The 23,077-nt window shown below is 43.7% G+C and overlaps 2 protein-coding genes and 2 long non-coding RNA genes across 4 annotated transcripts in view; 2 read left to right on the top strand and 2 right to left on the bottom strand.

Moving 5' to 3' along the window:
- Positions 1 to 148: 148 nt before the first annotated feature.
- On the bottom strand, positions 149 to 13,004 carry MRS2 (magnesium transporter MRS2). Its single transcript, XM_065667212.1, has 11 exons — positions 12,785 to 13,004; positions 12,354 to 12,427; positions 10,538 to 10,574; positions 9,852 to 9,964; positions 9,237 to 9,410; positions 8,438 to 8,568; positions 7,638 to 7,754; positions 4,822 to 4,974; positions 3,961 to 4,078; positions 3,083 to 3,196; positions 149 to 2,004 (listed from the first exon to the last, which is right to left on the bottom strand). Exons 1-11 carry the CDS (start codon positions 12,987 to 12,989, stop codon positions 1,894 to 1,896), a joined length of 1,347 nt encoding a protein of 448 aa, XP_065523284.1. The 5' UTR covers positions 12,990 to 13,004; the 3' UTR covers positions 149 to 1,893.
- Positions 12,554 to 14,403, top strand: LOC136008248 (uncharacterized). Its single transcript, XR_010610019.1, has 2 exons — positions 12,554 to 13,542; positions 13,639 to 14,403. It is a non-coding gene; the product is annotated as an uncharacterized LOC136008248 (long non-coding RNA).
- A 2,269-nt stretch (positions 14,404 to 16,672) lies between these two features.
- LOC136008250 (uncharacterized) lies at positions 16,673 to 21,483 on the bottom strand. The gene is made up of 2 exons (XR_010610020.1): positions 20,250 to 21,483; positions 16,673 to 17,495 (listed from the first exon to the last, which is right to left on the bottom strand). It is a non-coding gene; the product is annotated as an uncharacterized LOC136008250 (long non-coding RNA).
- Positions 20,668 to 23,077, top strand: part of DCDC2 (doublecortin domain containing 2) — a 58,530-nt gene continuing 56,120 nt past the window's right edge. Inside the window, exon 1 of the mRNA XM_065667213.1 lies at positions 20,668 to 21,537. Coding sequence (XP_065523285.1) covers positions 21,245 to 21,537 — 293 coding nt within the window. The 5' untranslated portion in view covers positions 20,668 to 21,244. The remainder of the gene's footprint in view (positions 21,538 to 23,077) is intronic.

Here is a 23,077-nt window from a genome sequence, read left to right on the forward strand (position 1 = left end):
AATTGTCAAAACCAGTGTATTCTATAGAAATTCCATTCTGAACATCCAGCTTCCACCAGTTTTGGTCTTTTCTGTGTGTGATCTCATTGTAACTTTATTGCATGCGAATGCATTTTGATTGCTTGAATTGTCAGAAAACTATTACACATTTGTGTATACCTGCAGAGAGAAAGGCAGTCTTCTAAACGATGCGTCTTTCTCTCAGTGCTTTTATTGTGCTTTAAATCAGTTAGGTACAGGAAAAGGAGTCAATACAGTTCACAGAAGCCTCCCTGCACAGAAGCCAGAGCTTGGAAAGCTTACATGAAAGATTCTCAGACAGCTGCACCAACACATTTCTGTACTGGCCTAATGCAACTACAGCTTAGTTGAAAACATCAGCATCCATATCCCTTCACACACTCAGCTTTCCTGGGTTTATCAACCAAGGTATGTGAGCCATTGTTTCTTCCACCGGACTGTTCAGTTTAGAGGTTTCTTACATCTCCACCTGCTTAGCAAAAAGGCTGGAAAAAAAAAAAATACAACAAAACCCAAGCTAGAAACCTCAAAAGCTTTCCAAACGTCGTTAGTTTTCTCACCTTCTCATGCCTTTTTATATCTGTAGTTGAAGTCACACACAGAGCAAGAACAACTGCTTAAAAACAATTACATAAAACTGACTTTAACCAAACTAGGATCACAGACCTGTATAATTTTAATTTATGTACCTTTCCATTTCCATTTTTGACTCGTTAGTCCTGAGTGACCATGTTCACAGCTACCATCTTTTCAGCTCCTACCAATACAGTGATTTGTCTGGTGGCACCTAAGGAGCTGCTCACTGTATGTTACACAGAGGTTAAAAATCTCAAAACAAGAAATACACAGTTTGTGACCTGATTTAGAAGGATTTCATGCTCCCTCTGCAGACTGAGAGAAACCAGCAGAGAACTACGCCCTCAGAATTCACAGGTAAGTGCTAAGAAAAACACAAGTAGTGGGCATAAGACTTTTACTTCTTCCTTCAGTTCACCACAGGACACAAGGCTTCCTACTGTGGTGCAGGCTAGTCCATGCTTTTTGTCTTTTCTTGGAGAGAAGAGAAAGCAGAGCCCAGCTTAGGAGAAACCAACAACTGGTCTGGTGCTTTTTACCAGCATGAGAAGCTGTTACACTGCAGCTGTATCAATGCATGCAGACTTAGGATCAGAGAACAAGCAGCAGGGTGTGTTACCAACAGGCTGCTTTTCCTGTAACTAAACCTGCATACCTTCTGGACCTGAATTAATTGTTCAGGAATACCCAAGATAAGTAGTTACATTTCAAAGCCTGTTATTGCTCTCTTGAAATAACGGAAACATTATTTTTGGTTACTGTCAATCTAAAGGCAATGCTTCAGGACAGATGCAGGTATGCTTTTTGCTTTGGAAAATCTGTTCTCTGCAATTTAAAAGGGCCTTTAAAAAAAAAAATCATTAAAAAGACCATTTTGGGAGTGTTTTTTTTTCTTTGACATTGGGAGTCAGATTCCTAAATCTGCAGCTCAGAACAAGAATTATTAATGAACACTGGCTACTGCCATCCTTTAAGCTAAAAATACTGTTCTAAGGCCATTACATGAAGAAGTATTTGACAGAAATGCCCCCAAAATAAATACATACATGCGATACAGAAAACTAAAGGAACATATATGGGGTGTGAGGTGAGACTACTGTGAAAGCATGTATCTCTTTTCCCTGGTGTTTTTCTCCTTTTGTGTGTAAGCATTAAAATCTCACCATAGTTTATTGGCATAAAATAATATATTAAATTAGCAAGTTTAGAAATTCTTGCAATTTTCAGTAAGGAAGAACAAATGGAAGTGTCCAAAGTCCACCCTGTAACAACAAAAGTCTCTTCATTCCTGCTGTTCTATTGGTTTGTTAACGTGCTTCTGTTCAGCCCAAATGTTTCTGTTTTAAGGTTGCTCTTTATGTCCACTCTTCCAGCTGCTGGTTGGGATTTTTTCAAAACTGCAGGAACCTAGGCAAGGTGATACAAACAGCCTGTGATTACATGAGAAGCTGTTCTATACGCAGCAGAAGGAAATACATCTGCACAGAGGCCCAAACACTGATTTTTCTTAATTTTCAGAGCACTGCCTCTAGCTCCCCCCTCCCTAATCCCTTTCAGTGTACTTCTGCAAGCCAAAGTCAGTATGTGCTGGAGTTGGTTTTGAGCAACACTTGAGCATAATCCTGTTGGTTTTAGCCACAGTCAGCAATCCACACAAACTGCTATCTGCCTTAGTGGCAAGGGAGGGGAGGGGAGTTACCTGTCACTCCCTTTCTTTTGTCACCTGTAGCAATTTAACTTTTGAATCCGCTGGTACTTCCCTACTCTAGTTGTACCAGAGTACCACTAGTAGTCTATTGTACTCTAGTTACAAATAGAGTGCAGAATAGAAGTGGACAATACAGTCCCAAAAGCCTTGGGAGGAAATGGTAGTCAACAGGGAAAATAACCCATGTAAAATCTTGCTAATCTGAAGATGGTCTCCTTGGAAATCTTCATACAGCTTGGTACAGTGGGGTTCTAAAAATGCCATCAGCATTGGTGGCAGACAGCTGGTGTGCATGTGAGGAGCTATTACATACTTTGGATTGGGAGTCAGGACATCATAACAATTGCATCATTCTCTGGAGAGTTCCTACAGTTAGTACCTGTCCTTATAATCTTTTTATCTTTGCTTTCTTTCCGCACGACAGGGACTTCAGATCAAGAGTTATGTGAGAAGGCAAATTAGGGCTGTTTCTACCATTAGCCTCAGTTTCCCTTGGACTGCCAGGTTAAAGTAATAGTGCGTCTCAAGGAACAGCTTGTACCTTTGCTTCTGTGAGCAGTGAGCAGTATCTTACTGCTCAGGTGTATTTTTTCTGGTGGTGGGGCTTCCCACCTCATTTAGCCCAGCTAGGGAGAACCTCCTCCTTTGCCTAGGAGCAGACACAGAGCTGAATTCCCCCTACTCTGCAGCCCACCCTTCTACAACGGCTTATTTCCTGCTTTAGAAATGAACTGTATGTGCAGAGTCCGAAGCAGAAACCCAGCCAGCCATACGTACTTGAGGAGGTAGTGGAGGTTCTAGGTGCCGCCCAAGGAAGGAAAGCAAGCGTCGCCATATCAGACCACTTCCCAGAAACATAATCCCTGTTACCAGCCAAAATATCCTGGGGTCCTACCAAGAGAACGTTCCTATTAGTCATAAAACTCTTCAGAAAAGGGATTATCCAGAGATAATCTCACACTCCCCACCAGAGTTCTCCTCCTTCATGGGAGGAGGTGGTAAACTCTACCACCAACAGCCAAGCCCTATCTTGGGAAAAAGGCTGTTTCATAGCAAAGCATTTTATTTAGGAATCACCCTGTTATTGTCTCATGCAGTTTTCCTTCCCTCATCAGGAAGTTTGAAAATTTAACCCTTCTATGTAATGGATTTGAAAAGAAAGAGTCTTTGCTTTGGTTAGTTTGTTTTAAAGACAGCATGTGCAATTGTAAATCTGGACCCCTCCAGGTGTAAACACGTAATTGACAGCTGAGTATTTCCTGTGGTGTGCTGGAAATGCCCTGAGTACTTGCCAGGTACCCTTGTATCTGGAAGACAAAGCTGGTCCCCTTCAGAAGAACAGATGATCATTAAAGACAACTTAATACTGCTTTTACAGTCAGTCCTTACACAACCATAAATTTGTCTTCCCGTTTCTTTTCCACAGACATGACATAGAAAAAAGGCTGCTAAATTGCACAGTTAGTCACACATAGTAATTCACCTACAAAAAAAGTGATGGTATGAACACATGAATCACCAGAGTAAATTATATTTACACATTAATATAAGCCTGGAGCTTTACCTATGGAAAGAAGTTGTACTGAATATAAAATACACTATAAAAGTAGGGCCCATGTATTACGTCACTGATAAAACCAACACTTGTTCCTTACCTCTTCAAGAGATGACTCCAAGTTCATACCAAATGCAACTCCTATGAGTCCAAAGAGAGAGAGAGAAAAAGTCCCCATAGTCAGCTGCAAATTCAGTCTCATCATCACATTACGGTGGCTAAAGAAGGGAGAAACATCTGTTAGAGGAACCCAAGAACTGATTTGCTGCCCAAATTCTCAAATTCCATATGCACTAAAGCCAAACAGTGAAAGAGAGGAAGTTATGCTGCAATTAGACAACCCAGTGAGGCATCCACCAATTGCTTATACAGGTAGCTCCCCAGTAAAGAGGAGAGCGAGCATTAAATGCTGACCTCAAAGACAAGAGTGGCAGGTGCTTACAAATTCAAGCTATAATTACTTTTCAGTAAGAAAGCTGACTAGTAGTGAAAACAGTAGCATACAGAGCGAGAGAAAATACTCCAAAGTTATTCATTCTTGTTACCACCCCACAGAGTAATAACACAACTTGTGTTACCCAGCCAGACTTAAATAAATCAGGTTTTCTAAATTGAGTGAACTTTCCTGAGTAAAATTTTATTTTGCCCCTAAACTTGCGGGGATTTCCTTTAGTGTGTAGCTCCTCAGAAGGAAGCTTCGTTTCTCCTGCTACAGATAACCAATGCCTACCTAGCTAAGGAGCTTCTTATACATATGAATTAGGGTGTCTTGTTGCTTTGCTTTCTCCAGTTCACTTGCAAGAAAAGCTGCACATGCAGCTTCTTGTGCTGTGACTGCAAGTGCATTCAAACCCCCATGAAGACGGAACTCCCCAACTGTCCTTGTAGGCAGATTTGAGAAAGAATAAGCAGCATTAAATTCTGCCCAGCTGTTGGCAGTCCAGAAGATAGGGTAGCTAACCTGTCTAGGTTGATAAAGATTATGCTTTCTGAGTCATCAATCAACAGTCTGAGTTCACGAGCTTCATTTGCAAGATCTTCTGCTTGTCTGTAATAGTTCTCCAGCAGCAGCTCCATTTCCTCTGCATGGTCAATCCCAGATACACTCTCCTCACTGCGAGCAACAGTTTATATTTTTCTGGTTAGCTACACATTGTATAGAAGAGTATTACCAAAGTGTTAACACAAGGCACGTAAGAGTTGAAGGGAACAGCCAACAAGAGTGCTGTCAGATACTAGATCTCAAATTCAATCTTTTCAGGGAGGAATTTCCATTAATACAAACAGTTTCAAATAAAAGACATTTTTCTATGTATCAGCTGATCAGCATAGGCAATTGATTATTTTGAGTAAAGCAGTTAGCACTGGATGTGCTCAAGACATGCACAGCACCACAGATCTTACTTGTTCAGGTATTAAAAAGTTATAAAGTTACACTTTTATATTATTTATAGAGTTTATATTACGTGTTTGTATTATTATTAAGCTGTTATAAAGTGCTGACAGTTTTGAGAGGATATGCTTAATTTCGTGGTGCCCTCAAGTGGTGGAAGCTGGTAACGGTACAGTCAAAAACTCCAAGAATAAAGCAAGTCAACACACAAACAATTACACAGCGAGGCAGATGTTTTAGAGGTATATTCAAAAAGTTTAGTTGTAAGGTATTTCAGTTATATACAGTGATTAGTGCATGTTCTGGAGCACGAAACAGATGAAGAATGAGCATCAAATGGAAGATGCTGCTCTCCTAGGTGAAATCTGTCTGAGAGACTAATTTTATGGTCCAAGTGCTGGTGCAGTAGCCTTCTCTGGAACAAGTATGTATGTTTCTGGTGGTGTACTGGATTGCTGTGTAGATGAACGCTGAGGCACCCAAGATCCACAAGAGCCTGGAAACCAGCAGCAAAGCCAGGGAGATTCTTCATCTTTTTTTTCTTTTGTAGCATAACCTCACTTCTGCAGAGACTCAACCTTTTAAAGAATTTCCTCCTTGCATTGCTGACTGTTAAAGGGACCTCTCTGAAATGGTTTTCCAAGAAATTAAGTGACATGCTTTAAGAATCAACACACATAAGCTCCCTGAGGAGCTTTAACAGAGCCCCTGGTTTCTGTCCTGGAAGGCAGAAGCTTTGAGTTAGCTAGGCTGATTTTAGAGCCCTTCGGACCTTGAGGTTTTTAATGCATGCAGATGAGAGGAGTTGCAGACTTAAAAGTCTTAAAGCACTATCTGCTGTATTACAGATTCAACTCAAGGTCTTACTTGATGAGTATCTTACATTGCCTTCTCTGTGGATATACAAAGGGAAACGAGCCATATGGCCTTTGCCATGTGATTTGCTTTCATTAACTAGCCTCTATCTGTCTCACAAGTCTTTCAAGTCTGCTGTGCCTCCGCACAAAGATACAATGCCCAAATCATCTTGTCTTTCTGGGTTCAGCTCACCGCTGCTGCTTCAAATGATCACCAGCTATATGCCTCACTGGGTTACTCCACACCTTCTCAGACTTCTTGAGTTCAGCAAACACCACTTATCACCTGCATCAATCGTGGAGCCAAGAGAGCTGTCCACACACTCCCTGCCTGCAGATGTGCTGCCACGGCTAGTATTTCCTGGTGTGCCTTGCACACAGACCACCTCTGCACCCTGTAGCACAGCATAGACTCCCACCACCACCTCTCCTTCCCTTGTGCAATGGTGTCTGAAAGAAAGGATGACTTCAGGCTTCTCCTGACATGAGCATGTAAGGTTACTTTGGTAACTTTCCTAGATGTTCCCTATATATTATCTACCACGAGGCAAGAAGAGAGCTGCCAGCAGCTCACATGAAGTCCAGAGGAAGGCTGTGAGCAAAACCAGGATGAAGACCAGCTGCTGACTCAGGAGCAGCCCTGAATCCAGAGCCCTCCTGACACTGCTCCAGCAGATACACTAGAAATGCTAAACGTGTCCCACTTCCGAGTTTCTGCTGCACATTTAGACTAAGCTCTGCAGGACAAGAAACTACCTCCTGATTTCAAACACATGCTACTGTGTGAACACTACTAATATCCACATGCAGTGTTGTTACACAAAAGTAGCACTCAGCAACTTCACAAAGGATGCTGAAAAGCAGTTTCTGTTATCCACTTAAACATAAAGCACGTCTGTATGCCCAAGATTTAAATACAGTTCAGGCCAAAACATACTAGGGTCTGGTACACATTCTCTTTTTGCTTTTTAGTTTTTGTTAAAAGCAGCCGGCACTGCTGCTGCTGTCCTTCACCAGAATTTGAGGGAGTGCAATGGGACTATTTCTGCGTGTACACCTTTCCTTAAATGCTGCTCTTCAGATGAACAAGATTGCTTCAGGGCCTCTTTCCTTCAGGTTCTGCTGGTAAGCAAAAAGCTAGAAGAAAGGTGTTCAGAACACTTCTAACAAAGGAAGCACGGTGTCTGACATTTTTAAGACAAGCTTTAAAATGAGCAAAATTCCTCCAGAAAGTGTTAACATTTGCCTTTTCTCCTTCTGCCATCCTGCTCCCATCCCATTACATACTGGATGAGCTGGCCTGTTACGCCAAGAACTATTTGAAAGTGCATAGTATAACTAGTGCTAATGCAGTCCCTCTCTGAAATGGAAAATACAGTGATTTCTGAAGCAGCAAGCATTAGGACTTTAAAAAAATAAAAGTCTTTTGCTTTCTGCTTTTTGGCAGGGAACACACAGTTTAGTGTTCAAGTTCTTCTAAAACAAATCACACTGTTAAAAAAGTATGTGGCTTCAAAATATACATACAATACTTGTGGATCAGTCCATTTAGATAGACAGAGCTCTTCTATTAATTCTTCTTCATCTAAGATCTCCAGAATTGTTTCTTTGAAAACTTTAAGATCTGTTTCCAGTTCTGACAAGCTGAAGAAAGAACAGGCAAAAAAGGTCAAGTAATCCTCACTGGCACCAGTGCACAAAGGTAATCTCTAACTGAGTTTGCCAGCCAGCACCCTCGCCTGAAAAGACTGTCCAGGGAAGACTTCCTTGCAGGGTTCTAAGAACTCCTTCAAAAAATTCCTTACAGGCCATACTCTTTAGCAGTGGCAGTGATCTATCTGGGGACCAGTGAGCTACAGACACACACTGAAAGAGATTCAGATGTGTTTTCTGGGTATATTCCTAACCTAGAGGAAACAAGCACTCTATGAGCATGTAGCAAGCATATACCAGAAGGGCTAATACAGAAAGGTACCGGTATATGAGAACTAGTAACCTTAAAGCATAAATCCAAAGGCTAATCTTGTTTTACATTAGAGGAAACATTTTCATGATGTTATTTTGTTCTCTTAAGTATTATTTTGTTCTGTCAGATGCTATTTAAGAAGCTCAACTGTATTTATAAAAACTTGGAATAGGCTTCCCTTTTTCTATTTTGCCCCGTATCACTCATCTTCCATACCAATTTTTACATTTATAAATAAGATGCACAAGCCAGCATTACAGTTATCTAGGAAATTAATATTAGATACAATTTTTCTAACATTTCACTGCACATAATTTTCTATGGTCATCTTCTTAGCTCTTCACGGCTTACTTTTATTTACCTCTTGCCATTTTGCAGAAGAATGTGTAGTTTACTCCTATCCACAGACAAAAGCTTGGGGTCCACTAGAGCTTCCAGTGTCTCAAGGATCTGAGGCTGCAAAGTGTTAAGTCTCCCCTGTAGTCTGCTGATCTAGGTAACAACATGATCCTTCATAAGAATTAAAGCAATCCTTTTAGAATGATTTGGGCTACTGACTCCTGTCTCTGAACACAGAATTCACAGTAACAGGCAGTTAACACAATCTGCTCTCCAATGCCCAGGAAATACTTTTTATAGAGATACCACTTATAAGATAAAGCCAATGCAAAATACAGTATTTTATAATAGAGATTTGCACTGAACTGAAACTCAGTGACAACCACAGCAGTAAGGCTGATAAAGCTAAAGCACTGTTTGACTAGAAATGTCATATTAGCATTAGCAAGCACGAATTTTTAAGGATAGCTAGAAATCGTTATCTGACTCCTGCCCAAGAGGCCAAAACCCTCAGCGTGACTTCCATTTCAGCTACAGCATGTCTCTAGAAAGGTACTCTGTCTTGTTTTCAACTTTCCAAATGATGGTGAAGCCATCACATCCAATTAGCACTTTCTTGGGAAGGGAATGGTAACACATACACACACAAACCCATAAAAACTAAAGTAATAAAAAACAAACCAAAAAGAGCTCCTACCGTAAGTGCAGAATACACATACAAATGCGTATGTATAAATAGTAACACAAAAATAAAATCAATACTCTCCTTTCTATGAAGCAACAACTTCCAAAACTGTTTAAATAAAAATGAGACAGCTCACCCGGTATTGCAGGATTGCTTCTATGGCTCGGAATTCAAAGGGCAGGGAATATGTAACCAGCTGACCTTCCCCAGCCAGCTGAGATGCTAGTTCCTTGAAGAGCCAGTGTTCCAGGTTTAAATTACGATAATCTAGTATCAGAAGAAACTCTGGTGTTATGACAGCCTTCAAGAACTGAAAAAGACAGTACATAGAAGAGTCTGAAAAACCACCTCTTTCAAGGTATTTTGTAACTGTGTAGCGCATTTGAAAATTTAGGCTCTGATAAAGCCGTTCTTCGAATGTCTTTCCAGGCACGAAAATAACAATCTCATGCTAACTGCAAACTATACATTCCCTACGGTTCAGACACACCACTGTGCCAGTGGTGGTATGATTGAGCAGAGGCTCCAAGTAAGCCTTTATTTCTATGACAACGTTAGTAATGTCCCTCCTGCCATTAATATGTACTGTTGGTGAACCCATACCTCTGATTGCTAGGCAGAGCTCCAAAGACACATTTACTTCTGGGCTGCACCTCACAGAAAACTGGTATTAAAAGAACAGTGCAAGAAAATGCAAGTGCAAAGATCAGACATGGTGCAAGTTTACACTCAACTACAGGGAAAATATTACCTCCATTCTCAAGATGATCCTGTTGTTCCTAGTTGCTATGCTCATTAGGTGTTGGAATCTTAGATCTCGAGCTTGAAGACCCAATTCCTGGTACAATTCTGTTTTCTTCTTTTCTATCGGAAAAATATTTTAAAATGAAGATACTTAGGGAACAAGCATGTATGCTCTGAAATGACATTCTACTGTGTTACTAAGTCCCACAGATAGAAAGAAAAAGCTGTTATCTTTAAAACAGTTTTCCTCCCATTGATTCCTCAATATACGAAGTTTGTAAGACTGCATCTTAAGTGGGAAGAGAAAAAAATTCAGATATAAGTGAAAAAGTTGGCCATAAAAATTAATTTCATGCCAGAAACCAAGAGACTCACTTGAGAAGTCTCAAAGGAAGAAAATACAAAGTGAGGAAAGCTGCATGTTTGTTAAATAGGGAAAAGACAAAGTAAAAATGACCACCTGTTAGAGATATGTCATTTTCAAAATGATACTTAAAAATATGTAAAAATTGTAACAGTAAAGATGCTATGAAGACCAAAAGGCGGCAGCAAAACAAAGAACACGTTGCAACATCCCACACAGAGAAGTATCCCAAATACAATTTTCTCTCTCATGCAAATTGCCAATTGGGCTTTTCTGTACTGGACAAGGAAAAAAGACAAAAACTAACCAAAACTGCAATGAAAACTCACCAAAATAGGTAGCATTTCCCTCTTTGTCAAGCTTCATCTAAAGGAGTGGGAAAAAAATTATTGTTTTCACAGAACTACTGTATGTCAAGAAGTCAATTTCTAAAACTGTGTGCACTCGCCTAAAGTCAAATGGAATATACATTATTAAGAAAAAACAACCTTCACTCTCTTCACAGTTCACCCCAATAGAGAAAAAGTTGCACCAGAGTGCCACACACCAAATACTAGTGTCATCTATATGACCATGTTCCTATGTAACCCTTGGGAAAAAAGTAATTTACAGAGGATCAGACTTAGAATAAACTATTTCAGTCAGAAGGAACCTGCAACAATTACAGAATCCAATTGCCTCACCACTTCAGGACTGAACAAAAGTTAAAGCCTGTTCATAAGAGCATCGTCTAAATGCCCCTTTGACATGGGCAGGCTTGGAGCATTGACTACCTCTCTAGGAAGCCTGTTCCAGTGTTTGAGCACTGTCTTGGCAAAGAAATGCTTTCTCACGTCCAGTCTAAACATACCCTGGCACAGCTTTGAACCATTCACACATGTCCTGTCACTGGCCACCAGGGAGAAGAGATCAGTGGGGCATCTTACATTCTGGATCACAAATTTTGCCATTTCCTTTGCAGCAATCTAAAAAATTTACAAATAAAACTTTACAAGTGAAGAGTACCACAAATTAGGGGGTTAGGCCTTGTGCCCATGTCAAGTACTGCATTAATATCCTATTCAGCTAGTAACCTACACCTAAATCCTTCCTACCTTAGCACTTCTCATTGAGATTTTTCATGTAACACTTGTATCTCACAGGGTAAAATTATTTTACTGGAAAAACTGCAATGTCAGGTTTAATCAGAAAGTTTCCCATTTTGCTCATAAACCATGTAGTTTAATTCCATATTACTGGTTTAAAAATAACTTTCTGTGAATTAAACATACCTAACCACACATTCCAGTAGAGCTGCAACAGGGGGATACATGGCCATAAGACCTACATGCATGCACCTTGTTGCAGAATGACTGCTTTTCATTCCAACAGAAGGCCTTCCCTTCCCTCATATACACTAATAATGTCAATCAAGCAGTGTGCAAATGATTTTCAGATTAACTGTTTTAGAAGAATATACAGACCTAGTTTTTCCCAAAATTGTCTGCTTAGAATTGCAGCCACCAAAAACCAGGAATAATGTTTCTAAAAGGCATTAGTAAGCCTTGACAAGCTTAACAAGAAAGCTCCTGGCTGCAGCACTTCCAAGAATTGACCTGCCTTCACAGTTAAAGCAAGAGAACTTCCACCAGATACTGGATCTTAGAAAGACAAACACTGTATGGAATCACAGAACAGTTTGGGTTGGAAAAGACCTTAAGATCATCTACTTCCAATCCCCCCTGCCATGGGCAGGGACACCACACACTAAACCATGTTGTCCAAGGCTCTGTCCTGGCCTTGAACACTGCCAGGGATGGAGCATTTACCACTTCTTTGGGCAGCCTGTGCCAGTGCCTCACCATCCTCACAGTAAAGAACTGCTTCCTTTATACCTAACCTGAACTTCCCCTGTTTTAAGTATAAACCCATTACCCCCTGTCCTATTGACACAGTCCCTGATGAGGAGTCCCTCTCCAGCATCCTTGTAGACTCCCTTCAGATACCGGAAGGCTGCTATCAGGTCAAGTCAGAATACTTTAAACCGGCAATTTAGAACTAGGGATGTCCTCTGAGAGATGAAATCTATCTGCTCCTATGATGCTTTAGAGTACCATCATCTTGCACAAGGTGCTCTTGCTGGTGGAAAGTCCTGCATGTACTTACCACTGCAAAAACAGGAGCCACGCTAGCTAAGGTGGCTTGAGAGGGCTCTGTTGGGACATGCTGATAAAGTTTACCTGAAGAAAGACAAGACATTTCTATTTATGTTTTCCAGCACACTGCACTTCGCCTTTAACGATGCGGTGCCCTGCTACAAGCCATGTGCATAACCACTGGCACAGAAACTAAGCAGCACCGGTAGTCGGAAGGCCCCCACGAACCTGACACCCTTCCGGCAGGAAGCCGATACGGCACCGAGAGCGCAGCTACTGCCGGTTTGGTTTCCCGGTCCGTGGCCGGGGTGTCACTCTCCTTCCCTTCCTCCCTCCCCGCCTGCGAGACCACGCAGTGAGTCCTGCCGGGCTCACAGGGAGGGCAAGGGGGACCGAGGCCCAGCGGTGCCTGCCCCAGCCCACCCGAGCCCCGCCGCTTACCGGCCCAGCGCAGCCCCCGGGCGCACAGCGGCACGGCCACGGCCGCGGGCCGGCCGGGGCCTGGCAGCAGCCCCAGGGCGGCCCTGAGGCGGGACCCGCCGCCCGCCGCGCCCGCCCGGCTGCGGGCCGTGCAGCAGCAGCGGCAGCTCTGCACGGCCCCGCGCGGGCGACGCAGGGCGCGGGGGAGCAGGCCCGAGCGCAGCATAGGCGCGTAGCGCCCGCACGACGCGGGACGGCTCAGTGCGGCCCCGCTCCCAGCGCGCAGCCGCGGCGAGGGAGGAGCCCAGCCTGCAGAGGTACCTCTGCGCAGGCTGGGAGGAGCGCGGCCTGCGGCGGCTCGTGGGCTGAAGGCCGGGAGGGACCGGCGGCGCGGGGTACGGCTGCCGCTGCCAACTGCGCTGGGGCTCGCACACGGGTGGAGCTGATCACGGAGCGGGCGCCCAGCTTGCGCCCGCCGGCTGCTTTCACCGCGGCGTGTGTGGTCTGCTCCGGCCTCCGGGAGTGTTCCTAATGCGCATAAACCATGCGGTGCCGGAAACTTCTGTTGTGAGGGTGGTGAGGCCCCGGCACAGGCTGTCCAGAGAAGCTGTGGCTGCCCCATCCCTGGCAGTGCTCAAGGCCAGGTCGGACGGGGCTTGGAGCAACCTGGTCTGGTGGAAGGTGTCCCTGCCCGTCGCACAGGGGTTGGAACTATAGGAGCTTTAAGGTCTGAAGCATATATGAGTAGACCTAGGCCATTGAAAGTTTTCAGTTTCTGGGTAAGCATGCCTGAATGAAAACTTCCCACTTTATAATTAATAAAAAGCTGTAATTAAAAGCTTACATATTTTAGCTCCAGTTTTCTTTAATCACAGCAGGTGGCAGTATGCACAAGACCGTTTTAATACTCTTCCAAGATGTCAAGAGATACTTAAAATTTGGAAATCCCAGACAGCTCAGAACAAACAACAGGAGAGAGAAAATAAGCACATGCTGTTGCTGGCACCTAACAGCAGCTTATGTTGGCTCTGCATGGTTGGAATGCAAAAGCTTGGGAAGCATCTGAAGAATATCTGCCAGAAATTTACATTTAATGAACCTGCAGTAAGCTTCACACAGCTGACATTTCACACTCTTCAGTAAGAAAAGGGAAAAGATACTGGGTTGATTTATTTGTTTTCCTTTGTCCATCTGTTATTCTGGCTGCTTACACAACAGGAATGTTAGAAATAAGATGACAACTTCACACCAAATATATATTGAACTTTGATATGTATGCTGTAATAGGCCAGCATGCCAGTGAGCATTGGTATTGTATCTCATTATAGCTGCATTATCAGTCCTCGTCATAATTGCCTGGAAGGGCAGACAATAAGCAGGTACCACCTCTGTCTTCAAAGGTGCAGGCAACAGACTGGTGTGAATTGGCAGCCAGGGCTAAGTTCTGAAGCACAGACAGAATGTCTAATTTTATACTGCTGCTGAGAAAAGATACCTGGAGATCTCAAAACTGCCATCTATTTATTGCAGCTCTAAATACCAGTGATCTGCTTGTTGCTTCTGCTGTACACAAGTGCCAGGTACCTGGTCTGTCCTGCAGTGCAACCGTTGCTGTATCTAATAAAAAAATAATCAGTCAAGCTCATCTGCTGTTTGTTGAAGAAGCTCATTACCACAGACAGGCATGATGGCTGTCCTCTGTTCCGCTGAAAGGAGAAGCTAGCTCACGCACAGGCTTGCTTAGCCCTGGAACTGCTACCCAAAACACAACTATTTGTGTGCCTGAATGACATAAGCAATTAGTTCCACTGCTGTCTGAATGGCAGTGCAGACATGAGGGACTGGTCCGATTGCAGCTGGGGTATGTGGAAGAGCAGAAACACCAAAGAAAACCACAGAAAGAGAAGGAAATCACAGGTGTCATCAGAGGACTCCTTATAAATCTTTGCTGAAGACCTTAGAGAACTTGGGAGAATTGTGATAGAAAGGCATATAAATGTCTGCCTACAGATAAATTACCTACCTAGTGTATGATCCGTACATTTAATCAGTCCTGTTTATATACAGTGACATGCCTGAACCTATTACCTGTTTCTTCTCCTAAAGTACATGTTCACAGGAGCACCATTTTACAAACAAAAAACCCCACAAACAAAATACAAACAAAAACCAGATTAACCAGAAAAACGTATGCTTGCTTCCAGATGAGTGTCTAGTGGATGATGAGTGCAGCTGAATAATTAAGAGAGAAAAGGCCCCATGGAAAACATCATAACATTCATATTTAGAATAATTTCTATTGCATGGATGAATGAGGAATACTCCATTGATAGTGTCAGGTGCCTTGATCAAAGGTGGCTCCCATTACACACTGAGAAATCTTTGCCTAGAGAGCATGACTTCACTTTCTATACAAAGACCACATGAGAGATATTTTTTAACTTTTTACCTCAGGCTAACCCCCTGGAATGTGCTTCTCCATGGAGAACTATTTCCTCATATGCCTCTAAGGGTTTGCAAAAGCCTTTTTACTAGGTAACCCTTTATTATCTCAGCTCTCTCAAGAATGGTTAGAGCTCTTAAGACGTGTCATCAAAAGTTGTAGCTTCAACTAAGATTAATGCTTTGTTTAAGGAAAAGAATTGATCCTGGTATTGTAAGGAGGTTTTGATCTTGCAGATGTAGAAGAATGTGAAATTGCTGTGACATGGGTTTTAAAATTTACAACTGCCCAACTGCATCAGTATTTTGTTTCTTCCAGTTAGTGCATGTGTCTGAAAGTTGAACTACCCAGTATTTATATACATTAAACCGTCAGTTCAGACAGTCTGATCACCCCAGAATTACAGCTGGGAATAAAGTGGCTGCTATTGCTTAGGCTGATTTTTAGATAAGCTGCACAAAGGTGTAGTTATTAAGTGTGAGTTTCAGCTCTGTGTACAATAGAAAAAGCTGAATTTTCTCTGTATTTAGAAACTTTATCATTTTGCATTCTGTCAGTCTTCAGCACCAGGACATGTTCTTGTCTTCATGACGTCACGTTCTGCTGTCACTGAGCCTTGTTGCCAGGGACCTGCAACAAGCTGCAAAATCGCTCCTGGTCCTGAGATGCCAGAGACCTCACAGTATTTTGCTGCAGAAAAAGTGACCCTATTTGATGCTATGTCACTATGCCATGGCTCTGTTCTCATGACATCCCCCAACGTGTGCTCATTGACTTCAGGTCCATCATGCGATCCTGACACTTGACCTGACTCCAAGTAAGATGAGAGGTCTGACATTGCTCCATCACAAAGAGATTATGTGCCTCTGCATTTATATTAATTGTGTCAGTGGGTTCAGCAGCTTTTCTCATTACTGTGGAGAATGTGACAGGAGATTGCTTAGGAACTGAAACAATAGTGGGAATAAGCGCTCCAGCCCTGCAAAGGCTAGAAAGAGAAGATTCTCATGAATGAAGGCTGCTACCATCAGCTGTAGTGCTTGAGTTTTTCTTAGCTTTTGGGCAATGGTTGCATTCAAGCAAGACAGAAAACATGCTAACCTTGGAAATACTGGATTTGTTTTGTTTTGTTCCTATCACTGAAGAAAATAAAATGTTTCATCCTGAAAAGACTTGTGTGAGATAATGGGCCCGTTGTGCACTAGACAGTCATGGTTGCTTTTCAGGGGCTGAATTTCAAGGTGGTGCCTTAAGAATAGGAAAACGGTGAGATTCCACTGCAGCACAAGTAAGGGGACAGAGAGCAGAAACGCAAGCAGCTGAATTTGAAAGATGAAGTCATTATGAGGCAGTGCTATCAGCTACGGAAAGCTTAAACGATGAGCAAGATTCTGGATTGCAATTCTGCAAAGGATCTGTAATGTGCTCCCAGTTTTGGACAGAGATTTTGCCCACCAGTTCCAGGCTTCTTTAAGTCTCTGATATCATTCAGGGGATGTTTTATTGCAATCAATAAAAGTGATTGTAAACAGTATGGCTATAAGTAAAGACCAACAGTATTCTGGAGTAACGCAAATGTCAAAACGGATGCACAAGTAAAATACTCAGTGGCTTATACCTATGCCAAAGACAATGTGTAATTGCAAATTAGGCCTAAGATCACCTTAAGTGGTAGATCTGGCACAAAATAGTAGACAAATAGTTGGCATATCACTACTTGACTGCACAATGGTGTGAAGGTCATCAGCATTTTTGGTTTTTAAACATATGCATATTTTTAATGTATTTGTTCATTTCAGGTTGCAACAGATCAATGTTAAGCAGTATTAGTTTGCAAATGGTAAATGTTTGGTTCCCCACTTTACTAGACAGAAGCAAACCAGCAGCAAGTAGAGAAATTTAACTGTTAACCAGTAACAGCATATTTGACTTCCCTCACCCTGAAATTGCTTTCTGTAATGCTTAACTGCCCTGTTGTAACTCACAGCAGGGGGGTAATTTTCCCATCAAAGGAAGCAAGATAAAAGGGAAGAAAAATTCTTTCCATCACATGTGTTGAAATCCATTTGGAAGAACAATTGTTACTGTACACCAAGCAATTCCAGGTAGGAAGATCTAGACCAGTTCTAGTCTTGCGACAACCAGTGTGGAAACGGGGCTTTTAAAGGAATTCAGTTTGAATTTAAGGCATTTTCTGTTTATTTTCTCTCAGGTTTTACAGCTTCTTGTACCCAGGCTGTGGCAAAAATCCAGTGGAATCAAAGTCTCTGTATTTTATTATGAGGCTTCCTAGAAAGAGCAAAGCAGATAGCATTAAAAAGTATGTCCAAAAGGCATGCCTAAAGTGTTGTCAAGTAAACGAAACTTACCTGTAGTCAGAATTTGTTGTGGTCTGGACACACCAGGGACTCATCTGTACATTGAGTAAGCCTGTAAGACCCATTCTTGATTGTTTTTTTACAAATTTTATTGATCTGAGATTAAACAGGTCTACTATTCTGATAATGGAATATCCAAAATCACTTCTCAAACACTGGACAACCTGGAGATATGTGGCTGACAATTAGCTAGAAAATGCAGCTTCAACTGGATCATTTGTTTACAAAGTTTTTTTAATAGCTAAAGATTAAAATGGTGTCAGTATGATTTCATGATCCAATCTATTTATCTATGAAACCTAAGGAAGTCTTTTGATGATGGCAGCCATTGGATCTGGTTCTTAATAAGTACAAAAATGTATTTTTTATACACACTATATCACGCTATATACACGCTAGTTTGCCGATGACACCAAGCTGTGTGGTTCGGTTGATACACTGGAGGGAAGGGATGCCATCCAGTGGGACCTTGACACGCTTGTGAGGTGGGCTGATACCAACCTTATGAAGTTTAACCATGCCAAGTGCAAGGTCCTACACCTGGGTCGGAGCAATCCCAGGCACAGCTACAGGTTCGCCAGAGAAGAGATTCAGAGCAGCCCTGTGGAGAATGACTTGGGGGTGCTGGCTGATGAGAAAATGAGCATGAGCCGGCTTCAGTGTGCCTCACAGCCCAGAAAGCCAACCGTATCCTGGGCTGCATCAAAAGGAGCGTGACCAGCATGTCAAGGGAGGTGATCCTGCCCCTCTGCTCTGCTCGTGAGACCTCACCTGGAGTACTGTGTGCAGTTCTGGTGTCCTCAACATAAAAAGGACATGGAACTGTTGGAACAAGTCCAGAGGAGGGCCACGAGGATGATCAGGGGACTGGAGCACCTCCTGTATGAAGATAGGCTAAGAAAATTGGGGCTGCTGGAGAAGAGAAGGGTGCGTGGAGACCTCATAGCAGCCTTCCAGTATCTGAAGGGGGCCTATAGGGATGCTTAGGAGGGACTCTTCATTAGGGACTGTAGTGACAGGACAAGGGGTAATGGGTTAAAACTTAAACAGGGGAAGTTTAGATTGGATATGAGGAGGAAGTTCTTTACTGTAAGGGTAGTGAGGCACTGGAATAGGTTGCCCAGGGAAGCTGCGAATGCTCCATCCTTGGCAGTGTCCAAAGCCAGGTTGGACGAAGCCTTGGGTGAGATGGTTTAGTGTGAGGTGTCCCTGCCCACGGCAGGGGGGTTGGAACTAGATGATCTTAAGGTCCTTTCCAACCCTAACTATTCTATGATTCTATGATTCTATCATACCTACTATGCAGAATTACAGAAATTGACTTAAGAAAGACTGCAACATAATCTCATTTGACTTTACACCATGTTCTTTGAATTAGGTGTGTTACCTTACGTTTTGTTGTCCACATTTACATTTTGTTAAACCACAACATTTGTCTATTGTTTTTCTGTTTCATTTTGTTGATGTATTTTTGTTTAAAATAAACTGTGCCGGAGGATATTCTTCTGATTTATCAGGCTACTGTTCATGTTGTATTTCAAATTGATCTTGGTTTAGTAGGGCAAATCATCACTGAGTCTCATTAACTGAAATTTCCAGACAGAACTGCCGGTTTGGGCCAGCTCAGCAGGAGCGATATTATTTCTTGTGACTGATCCTGGATGCTTAAGAGAACAAATTTTAGCAGACTTATTCAACCAAAGAATAACAGGAGTAATGAAAAGCCTTTAAATATTCTAATGCAAATAGCGAAATAAAATTACCCAGACACGGGGGGAGTGCAGCTTAGTTCTGTGTTACTAGCAAATTTTGCCCATTCATATGGTAGTATCGGGAAAAAGCACCCACATAGTGTCCACAACATTTACGTATCCTCTCAAAAAGATGTTCGGAGGACATATTAGTTGGCATATTAAAAACGTCAAAACAACAAAATAATTGTCTGCAAATATATGCAATTAATTTGTATGGTCCAAAAACCTAATTTCAACCCCACTGGTATTTACTCCGCTGCAAAATCATGGCCCAGCTTTATTTCTGAGTAGCAGGAAGTGTAAACAGCAAATAGCAACAAGTGACCTGCAGCAAAGATCCAATTTTCAGGTGGGATTTTTAGTAACTGACAAGAAGTACAGAAAGAATCACAGCAAGTATGACTTTTCAGTGGTTCGTTTGCTTCGTGCATGGACCTTCCTGCACACACAAGTGGGAATCGTTAGATGTTAATCATGAACCAAAGGCAATTATCAGGCACCAAGTAACTAAATCTCCAGTGGAGAAAGCATGTGTCAGATTCAGCAAGGGACTACGCAGAAGCAGCCAGGGCAGAGCGCCTGAAGCACTCACTCGTGTTGCAGAAACTGCTTTTGCTGGTGGCTGGGGCTTGCCCTTGCCTCCCCGCCGGGGCACCTGCCTAGCGTTTTCGTTACCTTGACCTAAAAGATCTAGTAAAAGTCTGTTTTATTCTTGATAAGGAAATAACTGACCCCTTTAGTAAGAAACCCCAACAAGAGCTGGCTAGACTTGAATGAAATAACGTGGTTTTCACCCCCCCTTTTCCTCTGCCGGCCGCGGTCGCAGCCTGCCACCGCCTAACTTCCGGCCCATGCCGGCGGGGCCGGGGCCCGTGAGTGCCAAAGCTGCGGGTGGTTAATCCTCTACTCACCCCCAAGCGAAGGGCGGCCCCTCCGCGGCGGCGCGGGGGGCTGTTACTGCCGGTTAACGGCGCTTAGCGGCCGCTCGCCCGTGTGGAGCCGCCATCGCACAGCAGCTCCGCCTCGCCTGGTGGGACCCGGCTGCCCCATTCTCCCTGCCCGGGCTCGCTGTGGGAGCGCTAAGCCGGCTCAACGTTTCACCTCCGCAGTCGCTCCGCGCTGAGGGCAGTTCAGCGGCCGGTACCTGTGGCGGGGAGCGCCTGAGCTGCTGGGGAGGAGGAGGCAGAGCGGGGACTGCCCTCCCTCACTCGCTCAGGTGCGGGGCTCTTGGTCCGTTTACGCTCTGCCCCACTGCCCCCGCTTCCTTCGCCGTGCCTCTACACACGACGCCTCCTCGTTCTCCTTCCCCCAGCCACCGCCCGGTGAATAACGGAGCAGTGCTTTGTGCGGTGGCTCTGGGTCCCTCAGGCCCCTTGCCTGACGGACAGGCTGTTGCCTGGCTGGGCAAAGGGGAGGACAAACAAACGCGGGATAAAGTTCCCCGAGGAAAGCAGGGTGGCAGCGGCAAGTCGCTGCCCGTAATGGCAAGGCTGGAGGAGAAATACCCTGCGAGGCCGTAGGTCCCTTGCAGTCCATTTTCCATCTGTGTTGGATCTATCTCCATGCAATGTTGTTGTTTTGGTTCTGTTTTTTGCCTGGGTTAGTGTAATCGGCGTTAACCTCCCCAGGTGCCCGGGAGCAGCAGGAGCTGGTTGCCAAGGAGGAGCCGCTCTCGAGAGGCTGAGCTGAGCTGTGCCGCAAGCCCTGGGGAGGCTGTGGTCCCTCCCCGCGGCGCCGGGCTCCCTCCTCTGCCTCCTTGGAGGTGGGCCCTGGTGCCCAGGCCCGGCCTGAGTGTGTGCGCTTCACCCCTGGCAGAGAGCTGTCAGGGCGGAGGTGAGAGGGTTGCTCGAGCAGGAGCCGCCTGAGTAAACTGGTGCAGGCATCGGGAGGTCCGAAGCCACCGAGCATGACTAGTACTGGCACGAAGGGGTCCTGGCTCTCGCAGCCGACGGTGAAGAGCTTGCTGGTATATCGGAACGGGGACCCTTTCTTCCCGGGGCACCGCATTGTCATCAGTGAGAAGAAGGTGTCTAACTTTGAGGTATTCCTGAAAGAGGTGACAGCTGGGGTGAAGGCACCCTTCGGAGCTGTGCGTAACATCTATACCCCCAGGGGTGGGCATCGTGTCCGGCAGCTGGAGGAGCTTCGAAGTGGAGAGCAGTATGTGGCTGGTGGCAGGGAAGCCTTCAAAAAACTCAAGTGAGTGGCTAAAAAGTAATATCAGATTTGTATGGAACTTGAATCTCAGGATTTGGGGTTTGGCGCTGTGGTGTTACTTTAGAAGGCTCCCACCCCCTTTGTTAGGCGTTGCAGAAAGAGGACTTAAATGACTGCAACCCAAGGTGAAAGGAAGGGTGCTTGTAACAGATAAAACTGCACAAGAGCTGCAAGCCACAGAAAGGCTGCTGTAACCATCAGTCACATAGTGCCATTTCCTTGACATGATGGTAGAAACGGAGAAACAGCCTTTTAACTTGAAGGACATGCAGCAATGGCATGATGTTGTGATATGTGTGCTTAACTGAGGGGTGAGTGGTAAGAGGGAGAAGGCTGCAGAAAGGTGGAGTCTTGACAGTCCTGCTGTGGAGCTGATGAGCCTGGGAATTAAATTCCTAACACTTTCTTGCTTATTTTATAAAGTCTAAACTATTCTACCTAGCTATCCACCTCTCTATTACTTCTGTTCATTTCGGGTAGGTATACAGACTTTTTATGACTAGAATATCTGAGGCCCTCCTGTTGCTTAGAACATGACTGTTTGCTTTCTCTTCCCTCCCTTGATACCAAGAATTGAGATGACAGTTTCTCTGTTTTCTGAGTGACTGGGATAGCATCGTGGAGGAGATCTGGGCTTTTAGGTGTGGTTCCTGAGTGGCTCTGCATGTGATCAGTACTGGTTCTTAATTCTAGCAGTGAATTTCTTTGTGGGCATTTTTCTTACTGTTGAATTAAAAAAAACAAACAACAAAATCTCAAAATTAACAGTCCCTTTCTGAAGGTGGTTAGGAATTTATATGTTAAACTAGCAGCTTTATGGGACCTTGCTCATCTTGGTTTTGCAGAGTTCAAGACACTGCTCTTTCCAGGAGAGCTCATCATGTTTCAGGAGAAAACTGTGTAATGAGTAGGATTTCTATCAGCACTCTTACCATTTTTGCCACTGGCTGCTTCTGAACATTTATTGGAGCTTCTTGCACTTCAGTGGCAAAGCAAGAGAGAAAGATGTGACAGGCTAAACATAAGTCCCTTTCCTTCTGTACTGTCTTCCATGTCAAATGCAGTGTTTATTTCCCAAGGAAGATCTACCATATCTTTTTAGTATTAAATGCTGTGATTCTGTGGATAGCTTAAAGTTGTTAGCTGTCAGCACATCATGTTTCACCTCCCTAAATGTATTTTATGTACAGCGGACAGGCTAAATGCAAGTGAGTGTTAGCATTAACGTGCACTGTGTAGAGAACTGAGCACTCTGGATTTATTTTGGGTGGGAAAAAGCATTCCTTTTTGTCTTGTTATGTTTTATGGTCAGAGTTTTATGGTGAGAGCTTTTCAGACTTTTATGGCTCCAACATCAAACAATATAGCTAAGAATTTAAGGTCACCAAAGAGAATACCTTAAGAAAAGGTAGCCTAAAGGACTTGTTAAGAGAAGATTGGTTGGTATATCCCTTGATAGTATGCCATAGTCCTGTACTGTAGGGAGGATAAATGGGATGACTTGAGATCTTTCCCATCCTTG

Source organism: Lathamus discolor, chromosome 2 (assembly GCF_037157495.1).
Source record: "Lathamus discolor isolate bLatDis1 chromosome 2, bLatDis1.hap1, whole genome shotgun sequence".
NCBI classification, from domain to species: domain Eukaryota; kingdom Metazoa; phylum Chordata; class Aves; order Psittaciformes; family Psittacidae; genus Lathamus; species Lathamus discolor.